The sequence below is a fragment of the Thamnophis elegans genome, chromosome 13 (genome assembly GCF_009769535.1).
Source record: "Thamnophis elegans isolate rThaEle1 chromosome 13, rThaEle1.pri, whole genome shotgun sequence".
Classification (NCBI taxonomy): domain Eukaryota; kingdom Metazoa; phylum Chordata; class Lepidosauria; order Squamata; family Colubridae; genus Thamnophis; species Thamnophis elegans.
In genome coordinates this window covers 35,196,907-35,210,886 of record NC_045553.1, presented here as the reverse complement: position 1 = coordinate 35,210,886, position 13,980 = coordinate 35,196,907, and the positions used below count along the sequence as shown (strand labels likewise).

The 13,980-nt window shown below is 40.8% G+C and overlaps 1 protein-coding gene across 1 annotated transcript in view; it reads right to left on the bottom strand.

The window, feature by feature from the left end:
- CAMK2B (calcium/calmodulin dependent protein kinase II beta) overlaps positions 1 to 13,980 on the bottom strand; it is a 216,963-nt gene that overhangs the window by 77,746 nt on the left and 125,237 nt on the right. Inside the window, exon 5 of the mRNA XM_032229280.1 lies at positions 13,705 to 13,770. Coding sequence (XP_032085171.1) covers positions 13,705 to 13,770 — 66 coding nt within the window. The remainder of the gene's footprint in view (positions 1 to 13,704; positions 13,771 to 13,980) is intronic.

Here is a 13,980-nt window from a genome sequence, read left to right as displayed (position 1 = left end):
TGCATGTAATATTCTAATTTTCTGAGATGGTGCATTTGGGGTTTTCATGAGCTGTACACCACAGTCATCACAATTATGACAAATCACGGCTTGAACTATCTTGCTTTGCATGTAATGAGTCTTGCCTCATATATTAGTTTCACCCTTTAAGTTGCATTACTGAAATAAATGAACTTTTGCACGATAGTCTAATTTTTCAATTTTCACCTGTAGATCATAACCAGGTTTTCTGGAACTTCATCTCCCAGAGGTTCTCAGTAACCAAGGTACATCTTGAGATCAACACATAAGTAGAAGTTGCCTAGGGGTGATGTAGTCCAAGGCTTCAGCCACTCAGATACTCCAGGCATTGACTAAGGACATGGCCAGGAGATCCTCAGAGGAAACCACAAGCTTCCTTTGGAACCCCACCTGCTCTATCAGTAGCTTGAAGATATCTGCACTTAAACATGTTTAAGATGTAACCATTTGGTCCCTGACATTATTTGGGCTTTGGTCCTCCTGAACAGAAGGAGAGAGCACACCAAATTTCTCTTGGTTTATGAAGTAAAGTAAGCTTTGCAAAACAGCCTCCACCTAGCTTATAAGCCCCTGAATATATGCCTCATGATGGTAATTTCTGCCTTTTTTTTTTTTTTGGTAAAAAGGGCCAATGGTATTTAAAGGACTATCTAGACCATTGGGGATGTTATCATGTAGATGTTACAATAGACTTCTAATCCACACATCACCAGCCCAAATCCTCTTTTCCTACCCCTTCTGAAATGCTCAGTGCCAAAATTCAGCTATAAAATGACAAATTACGGTGCTGTGAGTTTCCACTTAAAGAACAAAAAAACAATAAAATAGATGCACTAGAAGGGGAAGCCTGCTTTTCAAATCTTAAATATGAATGGATCGAGGGCTGGGAATTTCTCTGTTCTAAAGATCAGTAAAGTCAAAATTAGAAAAAAGCTGTCTTGTGGGGTGGGGGGGTTGAAAAGAAATCAGTTAGGGTCAAGGGGAAAAAAAATCTTCAGTCTGCATTTTAATCCCAACTAAACCATTTTTTTGAAACTTATATGAGAACCAGAACATAATGATAAATGCATTTTTTCAAAATGTTGTGACAGAGATTACAACTTTAACAACACATGTAAAAAAAATCCCCTAGGATGGAAAATTGCATGCACACAAAAATATTTATGAAGAAAAATGCGTACACAACTGCATACATTATTTCCCACATTCATGAAATCAGACAGAAATGCAACAGCCTAAATCTGAGATTGGCAAAAATGAAAAACAGAGTGAAATGTAATTCAACATGCACAACCATTCCCAGAAGCATTTCATTCTTGGGTTTTGTTTACTCAGTTCGCTATACTTTATCCCATAGAGTTTAAGAAGCAAATTAAGAAACATTCAACCAAACAGATGGTTAGAAGATCACAGAATTGGGGAGTGGGGGAGATATTTGCTAGACTGGTTTATTTGAATGTTTTTGCTGGAGCCAGACAGTATCCAACAAACAGAATGGAAATTACCTTTTTTTTTTTTGAGTTAAGAAATGGTCTCAGAATGGTTGATTTAAGAATCTGAAGAACCCGACTTGCATCTTTGTACAGCTCCCTTATTGCACACATATATCACTGAGCACTGGAAAATTCTTGCTTCCCCAGCCACCACTCTCCATATCTACTCAAATGGAAATGGTAACAGTGCATTCAGGTGGGTGGCCTGGTTTGCAAATGAATTTCAGAAACACAGTGACAACCCCCCCTCCCCCTTGGCCATCTCTAGAAGCCCAAGTGCAAGCTTAAAGATGGTGATAGCCATTGCGTCTTTGTTCTCTTAGAGGATGGTAGAATAAAAGTCAATGTTTCAGCGTTCCTTGGCAGAAATCCATGTCTATTTTCCATAAAAGCTTCCTAACCTTTCAAATAGTCAATTATTCCAGAGACTATTCCAACATTCTGTGCTGTTATCAACTCAAATAAATCTTCTACAAGACGAAGCCCTCTTGACTGAGATGTATGGACTGTAATCCGCATGCACGCGTGCACATATGTTTACATATTTATACTTTGTTCGGTTCCATTTCTTTAGAGCTGAATTTAAATCACTCGATCCTCTTCACTGTATGACACTCCCCACTCAAAGGAATTAGGATTTGACTAGATGTTTTGTTTCTCCAATGGCTATTATGCCAGAGAGGCATGTTCAGAATGTATGCTAACCTTTGAATGAATCTCCCCTGCTCTATTCATTCAAAAATGGTCAAAGGAATCCATCTTGCTTCTGATCCCCTTCTATTTTCTCTTCTCCTCTGTCCCCTATAGATTTTCAAGGAGTTTTCTTTTAGGGAGAGAAATCAATTTCTTTTAATTAGATTTCCCTTCCTCATTCTACAAGAACTTTCAGAAGATAGGTTCCTGAATGAGAGAAACCGCTAGGTATTTATGTAACAGCACCACGTTCTGAGTCACTAAATAAGTCAGGAAATTGAAGCGCCCATCAATATTGTGCATAATGCACTCCAAAGCAATGAAAAAAGAGTCCACGGCGTCCCATTTCCTATCGCAAAGCAAAGGGTTCTAGGGAGGCTGGCTTAATGAGCCCATTGTCTAAGGAAGTCTAATCTAGTCTAATCCTGAAGCAGGCTCTGGGTGTTCCTTTCTTTGCGTCAATGGCATGCACTCCAGCCCAACCACAACCTGTATCAATTCTGATCTTGGGAGGACATAAGATGATGCTTTGGTTCCAAACGAAACAAAAAAAAGGGGGCAAGAGTTGGGAGGAAGCAATTGTGGTAAATCATCAGTGTAGACCAGGAAAGAGAAAGAGGGAGAGGGGGAAAGAGAAAGAGCACACACACACAAGCACAAGTGGAAAAAATGAATGGATGAAGCATGCCACATTGACTTTGCCCCTTCCCCATGTGCCCAGAAGGGGTTGTTGTCCCAAGATAATCTGGAACTGGGTATATATCTGGGCCTGTGTGATGATGTGGTGGCTACCTGCCTGCACCCATCTGCCCTTGCTGGAGTGTTGCACAGAGGAGAAGGATATAGCCATGCAGGTTCAAGGTGGAAAGAAACCATCTCTGAATAATTGCCCACCCCATATGCCAAACCAGAAAAGGAAGCTGGCACTGCGAAGCCCCAGACCTGGCCAGGTTCAATTTATTATGGCAGTGCTCTATCCTCCCAAACCCCACATTCTAAGAGGGCGAAAGGCATATGTATACTGACCTTCAAATCCCTGTGCACAATGGCATAGTGGTGAATGTAAGTTACGCTTTCTAATATCTGATGGATACAGTGACTGCAAAACAAAACGGGAAGGAAAGGAGGGGAGAGAAGGGGGGTGGGGAAGAAGGGGGAGGCCGACACAACAGGGGTTGGGAGGGCGAGGAGGAACCATACACAAAAGAGGAGCAGCAGGGAGGAAAGAGAGAGAGAGAGAGGGAGAGAAGAGAGAGAGAGAGAGAAAGAGAGCGAGAAGAGGACAAGAAGGAAGGATGGAGAGATTACCCAAACAGAATGGAGTGGAGACAGTAACATAAATATGCATGGCAGGAAATCAAAATCAGGGATTCCAAAAGGAGTGCAGGGAAGGGAACGATCCACAGGACAGATGGACAGACAGAAAGGGACAGGGGGCAGGGGGGAGATATGGGAGAACGAGAGAGAAGGAGAGAAACAAATGTTGTGAAAGCTCAGAGACCACAGCAGGGTTATCACAAGGTGAGTGCAGGTCAGCAACTGTTAATGGCACCATAAACTGTGCCCAGTCAGGGTGTGAGAATGGGGAAGCCAAGCTAGACAGCGGAGTTCCCCTTCTCTTCCAACCAAGGATGTTTAGGAGGACTGAAGTGGTTGTGCAAATCAGCCCAATATTAAGGGTAAAAAGCCTCCCCCCACATTTTCTAAAAGAGACACTTGGCATTCAGAGACCCTTTAAGGGGCTGCAGTTCAGAAGCCATCTGAAAAGAGAAGGGAGGAACAGTCTACCAGGTAGTGAAGGGAGGAGGAGGAAATCCATGAATTCGACTTTTGCATCTTTTAAAAAAATTGACTTTTTTTTGTCAAAAGCACTGAGGCGCTCCCAGGTTGAAAGGATTATTCAGTAACATCACAAGTGTACTGGAGATGTCCAGTTGAAGGCTCCTTTCATGTCCCCGGCAGGAGCTGGAGTGAAGGACAAGAGCTCAACCCCGCCCTATGGCAGCTCTCTGGTCTCGACCGCACACTTACTAATCTCCTGCCCAGTGTTCCAATCACTTGAGCCACCGTGCTGCTATGAATTTGACTCAGAAGCAGTCAAAAACACCTATTGTCATGACCTGATAAAGTAGGGGCTTCCATGCCTGTAAACTATATTATCTAACCGTACCTACAACCTCATCAGCTGCTCGTTGTTTAGATTTCCTTCTGAACAGCTCACCTGGGTCCAGCTAATAGTAGCACTATTTCAAGTGGGGAAGGAAAGAGGACACTCCCATGTTCCAAGCTAGCGGTGACAGCATGGTTTAGATTACCCATGGGACATAATAGGAGTTGTTCATACTTGTATATCAGGGGTGTCAAGCTCGATTTCATTGAGAGTTGCATCAGGGTTGTGTTTGACCTGGGGGGGGGGGCTGGGGGCATGGCCAGCTTTATGTCACACCTATCACGGATGCCGGTGGTAGCCTGAGTACTTTGCCAGCGAAAGCAGGCTCCCGAGCTCCATTTTTGGCTGCAATGGCCTCCTGCAACTCTCTGCCATTAAAAACGGAGCTCAGCTTTCATTACACCAACCTGTGTCTTTCCAGTAATAGTGCAGTCTTATGTCTCTTGCCATTTGTGGCATTAGTATTCTAGTTATTTCTTAGTAAGTTTTATATGGACTTCTCTTCGCAATTTATTGCTTATTGCATATCTTGTATAAGCTCAAAACCCTCCATCTGCTTCTTAAATCAGCTTATTTTGGTTATCACTAATGCTTCTGACAAAATTTCTCTCCTTAGTTCCATCAATTCTTCTCTCTTTTCTTCTTCTATACTTTGAAATATGGGGTAGAACTCCAGTCCATCTATCTCCCTTTTCCATATTCCACTCTTTCCATTTCCAACCATGCTCAGTTCACTATCAGTATCAACAATTTTCTTGTCTCCTTGTTTATTTTTTCCTTCAGTTTTTAGAACTCCGTTCCGGAGCTGTACAACTTCAGCAGCTTCAATGGCTGCGCTTCTGTTGCCGGCAAAAAGAGATTCTCCTGGATCAATCAGGGACTTTGCAGTGTCCCTGAGATACTCCTCCCTGTCGCCGTCTCTTCGAGACGGTTTAGGTCCAAAAGGATCATCCAGTGGCAAAAGTATCAACTGCAATCTTGGAGCTCCAAGATCGCACATCGTGTCGTTGCGATGTCAGCTCCTCCTTTTCACAGGTAGAGGGGTCACAGGAGGCCATGGCAGCTGAAAATGGCACTTGGGAGTCCATTTTTTTCTGGCAGAAGCACCATGGGCTGGTCCTTCACTGTTTTTAGGGCAATCCCATGGGCCAGATCTAAGTACCCCGTGGGCCAGATGTGGCCCACGGGTCTTGAGTTTGACACCCCTGCTGTATATGGACAAGACTTACGATAGGTACATCACTCGATCCCACTCATTGAGACTCATTAGTCCAACCTAATGTTCTGAGTGTAGATTCTTTCTCTTTGTCTCTTTCAATCCTAGCCTAATTCAATGTACGCTCTTCTAGGTGCTACCATGCTTCTATGGATTTGTCTCTCTCCCTCCAGGAATCTATTAATGGAAATCCTAATTTGATCCATCACTGCCCCTTCTTCCCCAGGCCTGTGCTTCTCATATGAGAGACCATTCCAGTCAACCTCTGTAGTTTTACTAATACTTTTGTAGATAGCTCATAAGAAGAGCTAAAAGCTACATGAAGGCAAATAAATAAATAAATCCTTAAGACAATTTGTTCCAGCAAGAATTGCTAGACAACAGTTTCAAAATTCTTTTTAGCTTTCTGATGGCTAAAGATTCCAGGTGCATCAACCGTAAGTGCCATATTGGGCAATGCTGATAAAATTCTTATTAATGAGTACAGATTTGCATAATATTTTTTTGTTAAATTTGCAGCTACTGATACCTTTGGTAGGGTAAATGTCCTCAATGTTATGTTGATATTTGCACTCCAGCACTGAGGACTTTCTTTAACAATACCTCTCCCTAGTAATAGAGTTTAGATAAAATATTCTAAACAATTAGGTGGCATCAGATCACATCCGTGAACGTTCTCCCACATCAAATCTTTCCTATTAATAGAAAGACCAGTCAGTTTTCTCCCAGAAGAAAAAATGCTGATATTAGGCATGTTCCAACACATAATCCTCCAGCTACAATATGTAGTGGTATTGTCAAGGAAGGGCTGTACATCTGGCAGTTCTGAATATGTGCTTTAGTTCTACGTGCTGGGTTAGGCTATGAGCTTAACGGTGTGCATCCTATTCTGATGCTCGCAGAATATTTGGATACCATCTGGAAGGTCAATGGATGAACCTTTTCCGAATCTCTTGCTCCAATTTGCTCTGCCACTTGCTTTAGAGAACTCCTGCAATGAACTTGGGCTTAAAAAGCAATGAAAACTCTGCTATAGATACAAGCGGTAGACAGCAAGGTTCCATTTCAAAAGTAAAAAAAACACAGAGGACATGAGGTTGGCAAATGGGAAACAGTCACTGATTTTAATTACCCTCTCTCATCATCATCCTAGCACTCTCCAGACATTATATACTATAGTTCTTCTGACCCCTGACCACTGGACGTCCAAGTAGACATGAGGGCAGTTGTAGTTCAAAGCATGAATGAACTTGAGACCATTCAGATGGACAGCACAGCAGCCAATTAAATATTCTGCAGTTGTTCTGGATTTCAGGCCCATCAAGGTACATAGCCAGCAGTAAGGGATAGTCCAAAACATCCAGAGGTCATCGGGTTGTCTACCTCTACTTTAACTGAAACCTCAACACAGATACTCTCAGTCTAAACAAAACCAAATTTCCCCACTGACAACACCACCTTGGTAACCTTCCCCTTCACCAACCCTGCCCACAAAGGAACATTAAGTTTTAACAGGCAACAGCAACCTTAATAATCAAGGAGAAGACAGAAGCTGGCCATAAATGGGAGGAAGCCTAAATTATATTATGTTAATCCAGAAGAACATGGACAATGGCACACAATGATCTTTTTAAATGCAGAAATAAGACCTTTGACCATTTGAACTGGACTTTTTTGTTTAAAGTTTGGGAAGATACAAATTTGAGGGGGGGGGGTATAGAAAGGGTGAAATTGATCTATACTTCATAGGTGGCCAAATAATTGTTTATGTGGATTTAACCAAACCCTGTAATATACAAAATGGAACAAGGCAAGGTTATCCATTGTTCCCCTTTATTTATTTCAGTTCTTGAAATATACAGTAGAATAGAGACATAAAGACAAGATGAGAGAATCATGGACATAAAGATTAAAAAAAGAGTTATACAAATTAAGAGTATTTGTGGATGACTTGGCCCTGCTTTTAGCAAACCTTTCAAAGTGAATTGGACTTTTAGTGAATAAATTAAAAGAATTTTGGGGTTTTAGCGGGTTTTTAAGATTAATAAACAGAATACTAAAATGTTAACAAAAAAGTGAAGATACAAGATCAAACAGAACTAATGAATAAAATGAGGTTTAACATTGAGAAAATAAAATACTTGACTATTACGATGACAAGTATGAATTGTGTGTTATTTCAAAATAACTATGTTAAGACGTGGAATGAAGTTTAAAAAGGCATGTTATGTTGGGATAAAGTATAATGGTTACTGTAGGAGAAAATTTCTGTGATTAAGATGAATGTTTTGCCTAGAACGTTATTTTTGTTTCAATAATAATCGTCTTGACAATTGATATACCATTTAAACAGCAACAAAAGGATATATCTAGATTTGTTTGGTAGGGGGGAAATTTTAAATATTATATATGGTATTATAAGATGCAAAGGAAAAGGGGGATTGGGTCTACCAGATTTCAAATTATACTTTGCAGCTGTTAATTTGTTGCTGTTAAAGTGGATGTTGTTAAGAAATAGAAGGCTGTTGGAGCCAGAAGAACATTATCTGAGATTTGGATGGCACAAATATCTATCATATGACAAAGCTAAGAGTAAATGTAGATTTCATAAATCATTATGTCAGGTGGTCTATTTTTAGAGTATGAAATAAATAAATCTAGGTTATGCCCAAAAATACCTTTATGGCTGTCAGCTAAGAAGCATTTTATAGATGAGAAACGATAAGTAAACATACATGTTTAACTTATTGTGATATACTAGGATTTTCTCAAGGAGACAGTAAAGTAAAATTAAGAGAAGATTTGACAATGGAAGGATTTATTTGTCAATGGTTTTCCTATGCCCGATTATTAGAAAGATTTAAAATGTATTAAAGATTTTACAGTTTTGAACAATGGAAGAGCGACTTTGAAATGGAATTATGTGCCAATGAGATGATTATGCTATTGTTAAAAGATATCAATTTTTATTGAAATATGAGACAGAAGAACAAGCAAAAGAATGTAGACTAAAATAAGCTAAATATTTTGATTACACTAAAGAAATAGATCAACAGGAAAATGTGTGGCAGAAAGAATTGAAATTTAATTATGTTCTAGTGTTAAAAGAATTTTTTATAAACAATATACCATTAGTATTCGTCACCAGAGAAATCATCTAGAACACAGGTGTCAAACTCACCATGTCATGTGGCTCCCACATGACATATCACTTATTTTTTCCCTTTGCAGAGTTGGGTGGGCATGGTCTGTGCATGACACATCACCAGTTTGACACCCCTGTTCTAGAATGCAGAAAGGGTACTTCAAATTTATGCTGGAAATGTGAACAACATGAAGACATGTTTTATCATGTGTGGTGGATGTTTTTAAAAAAAGATACAAATACATACACTAATTCAGAAGATTTTAAAGTCTAATGATCAATTAAATCAGAAGCTTTTCTTTTGGAATTAATGGACAGACATCTAGAAAAAAAAACATGGAATATTGTTTTTATATATGACAACTGCAGCGAGATTATTATATTCCCAAATTGGAAGGATTCTACATCACTCACAATGGAGGAATGGTTGGTGAAGATAATGGAATTTCCAAAGTTGACTAAAATGACTTCCTTGATTAGAGAAAACATAATATCTACATTTATGGCTGACTGGAAACTCGTTGCAGATTTTTTTGTTGCATGAAACAGGAAAAAAAGGCACAAAGAACTTTGGTTTTGAAGACTAGAAAATAAAATTAAATAACAGAAAAAGGTGAGGGTTTTAAAAAAAATCATAATATAAGAGAGAACTTCGTAATCATATTTATATTAGCTGCAGAAGAACATGGAAACTTTTTCTTTTAATTTCTTTTCTTGCTGCTTTTTTGTGTTCTCTGTTTTCTTTAGTCTGTATTAGTTTGCATTACTTTTTATTTTCTCTTTACAATTTATTGATAAAAGCGGCACATAAGATACGACACAATCACAAACTGAGGAATCCATCTGGGGACTCCTTCAGTTCACATCTACATGACAACTGAGTGGAGTGTTTAAGTTAGTAAGTGGAGTTATTAAGAAAAAAGCAAAGCATATATTATTACAAAACTTAGTTCATACGCAGGGAACACGCATCGCACTAAGTTTTCTCTTGCTGTGGTTTGTTGAACAAGCTAAAATAGCTTGGTTCATACAAGATGTGAACCACGCAAGGGCTATCCTGGCAAGCAATGTCAAAACTCAGCAATCCAGTGGTTCAACCAAGCCACTTGGGGTTCCTCCAATAGTTTTGTGAAACTACAAGGGAGAGACAACTTGTTCATAAAATGCATGTTTTAATCATTCACATGTGCTTGAATTACATCCTAGCCCATTGAACCTCTTTTGGTCCTGACCTCTTGGACAAAGTCTCTCATATTTGTCGGAAATGGTATAGGGTTTCCTGCCTAGGCAGGGGGTTGGACTAGAAGACCTCCAAGGTCCCTTCCAACTCTGCTATTGTATTGTATTGTATTTCGGTAAGCCTGCCTGGCCCACCACACCTTGATGCATGTGAGTAGCTTGCTTGTGTTATTTCCTTAACTCCCTGCATAGGTTTTATCACTCCTGTTCTTAATTCAGTTTTTGGGGGTATTATGCTATTAGCTGTACCTAACCTTTCTCCAAGGCTAACTGACTATAACTGCTGGAACTGGTATCACATACTAATCTGTCAATGTTCAGCTCTTTTTTCAAGAGAACAGAATAGATCAGAATAACACAATAGGAAGGGACTTAGCAGATCTTCTAGTCCAACCCTCTGCTCAGCCAGGAATCCCTACACCAGTTCAGACAAATCTCTTTTTAAAAACTTCCAATGTTGGGGCATTCACAACTTCTAGAGGTTTCACTGTTTCACTGTTTCACTGATTAATTTCTCTAATTGTCAGGAAATTTCTCCTTAGTTCTAGGTTGCTCCTCTCCTTGATTAGTTTTCATCCAACCCTCAGGTGCTTTGCAGAATAGCTTGGCTCCCTCTTCTTTGTGGCAACCCCTGAGATATTGGAACACTGCCATAATGTCACCCCAATCCTTCTTTTCATTAAACAAGACATACCCAATTCCAGCAACCATTCTTTGTATGTTTTAGCCTCCAGTCCCCTCATCATCTCTGTTGCTCTTCTCTGCACTCTTTCTAGAGTCTCAACATTTTTTTACATCACGTCGACCAAAGCTAGATGCAGTATTCCAAGTGTGGCCTTACCAAGGCATTATAAAGTAGAATTAACACTTCATGTGGTCTTGATTCTATTCCTCTGTTAATGCAGCCTAGAACAGAGTTGGCGTTTTTGGGGCTAAAGAGAACATTGCTTAATTTGGGCAAGATATAGCAGACTAAAGAGGAGGTTTCTATGGCAGTATTTCTCAACCTTGGCAACTTTAAGATGTATGAACTGCAACTCCCAGAATTCTCCAGACAGCTGGAGAAGAAGTCCATACATCTCAAAGTTGACAAGGCTGAAAAACACTCTTTTAAAGCATCATCTGGCTTTGCAAGATGTGAAGGTGGATCAAGTTCATAGATTGGATTTGGAACAGTGCTGGCCTTTGGCAATCGCCTTGCGCGAACACGAATTTCTGCCTTCCTACTTAAAGTTCCAATGTACTTAGCAGGGCTGTTCTGAAGGCAAATACAGATAGTCCCCAACTTATGACCACAATTTAGCCCAAATTTATGTTGCTAAGTGAGAAATCTGTTATTGAATTTTGCCCCATTCTACGACTTTTCTCGCCACATTTGTTAAGCAAATCAATGCAGTTCTTAAATTAGTACCCTGTTTCCCTGAAAATAAGCCCTCCCTGAAAATATTGCAACTCAGCAGCAGCCATGAAGTGACCATGCTTGCCACCTCCTGCACTTCAAAAATAATAAGACCTCCCTGAAAATAAGGCCAAGTGCTTATTTCAGAGGTCAAAAGAAAATAAGACCCTGTCTTATTTTCGGAGAAACAGGGTAACACATTTGGTTAAGTGAATCGGGTTTCCGCATTGACTTTTGCTTGTCAGAAGGTCGCAAAAGGGGATCACGTGACTCCCGAGATACTGCATCCATCACAAATATGAGTTAAATGTCAAGCATCCACATGTAAATCACGTGACCTGCAATGGGGATGCCTCAATGGTCATAAATGAGAAAAATGGTCATAAAATCCCTTTTTTTCCAGTGTTGTCGTAACTTTTGAATGGTCGCCAAATGAACTGTTGTAAGTCAAGGACTACCTGTATTTAGGATTAATAGAGGATGCTTTTCTATCACTAGGCCATTCTTTATGGGAAGGAAACCATCATGAGAAAGGATCCAAGGTTTTCATGCAGGGTTACCATCAAATCAGAGGTGCTTAAACAAAACACAAGATATTATTTTCATGATGTATACTGGACTATGATTGTCCCGGGATTACTATTCTAAGGAGCATACAATATCAAAAACACCGGGCTGGGATTTATGCTAGAATTATTCTGCACTCCTGTGGTTATTTCTCTCATCTCTGCAGCAGTGGAGGAACAAGATAGGAAAAGAACAATGTAGAAAAACTGGAATTGTGTGGGAAGAATTACACCTGATTCTAAACCTTGGGATTGCTATGGCTTCCCTCTCTTAGAAAGTCTTCATTGCTAAATGTCTAGAACACTTGGGAAATGGGCAATCAGGTTTCTTAATTCAAAGCAGAAATAGCTTCACAATGCATTTCTTCACGTTCATGCCTTGGTCAACAATCTCTTGTTATGAAAGCTATAGCAATAGCAATAGTTAGACTTATATACCACTTCCTAGGGCTTTCAGCCCTCTCTAAGCGGTTTACAGAGTCAGCATATTGCCCCCAACAACAATCCGGGTCCTCATTTTACCCACCTCGGAAGGATGGAAGGCTGAGTCAACCTTGAGCCGGTGAGATTTGAACAGCCGAACTGCTGAACTGCAGTCAGCTGAAGTAGCCTGCAGTGCTGCATTTAACCACTGCGCCACCTCGGCTCTTGGTTTAAATTGACATCTGAATTTCTTGGTTTTTGAATTATCTCTTTGGTACCTCCTGCTGCCTCCTCAGCCTTTGCTCCTCTACACCACTCCAAAGGCTGGAAGTCCTTCCAATCTAGGTTGACAAACTTCAGGCACCCAGCTGTCATTGTATGGTAGCTATGAACATTTCTCAAATGCAACTCTTGTTTTGTAATTTGGTGGCCCTGGTGCGTCAACTCCCGAAGCTCTTTGCTAATGACCGACACTTTGCCCAGCAAATTGCCCTAATTTCAATTCTGTCCCATCCAATTTTGTACTCCTTACGGCCAATAGTCCTGCACCCTTGCACACCTCCAGTTCCTACCCCAACTATCCTGGTTAGACTACATCTGCAAAAGAGACCATACAACCTCCAAACTAGCCTAGAGCAATAAAAATCTCTCTACGGTTGAAGTAGGATGAGAAAGTAAAAGTGTGAAAACACTAACAACAGCTTCCTTTATAAGAAGGCTAAGACCCCATTTGAATCTGAGATACTCGACCACAGATTAACCCTTGTTGGTAGTAGTGGGAGCACACTCCAGCCACCCCAGTCAAACTTCTCTCACCTGTCACACTTCCTTTAGCAAAGAACGGAGCTGGTAGCTGGGGAGTGACCTGCTCTGATGAAAGTCCATTTGGGAAAGAGAGCATCCTTAAATGATCAGATGCACTGAGAGTGCTTGCATCTTATATAAACGGGAGGGCAGGGGAGGCAGAGGATGAAACCAGGATAGGTGCATCTCTTCTCACCCTGCAATGCCTCTTCTCCACAACTATGAGGTGAACTATGTAACCAAGGGCAGCAGTCCAAGGGTGCATGGGAGGGTTGGCTGGCATTGTATGAGGCAATGGGGCACATTATGGCAACCACTGGTGCCAAAGGATGTGAGAATGTCTCTGCAACCATGTGGAATCTTTTGAATGCAACCATGAGGCTTCAACCCCCTCCCCCACAACCTCCCTGATCACAGATGGGTTCATATTTCACAGGTTCAAGCAGGAGTGGGATCTGGGAACAGGGAGAGGGGGTGGGGCTGGAGGAGGGAGAAGGATGGAGGGAGGACAAGTGGATGTGGAGTTACCGCTCACCTTGCATCAGCTTCACTGTAGTATTCTCTGGCAACAATGTCTTCGAAGAGCTCACCACCCGTGACCCTGCAAGGGGACACAAAGGAGATTTCAACCGAAGTTTGACATTCGTCAATAGCACATGTGGAGAGTATAACACTGTCAGCCCTTCCCAGCAGACCAGGCTAGGAAGTTCAAGGTATACATTCCAATACTACTTTAATCAGGAAAGTTATGGGACAAAATTTGCAATGCTGAATGTCATTCTCCCCACCCTATCCCTTTATCTGCATGAGA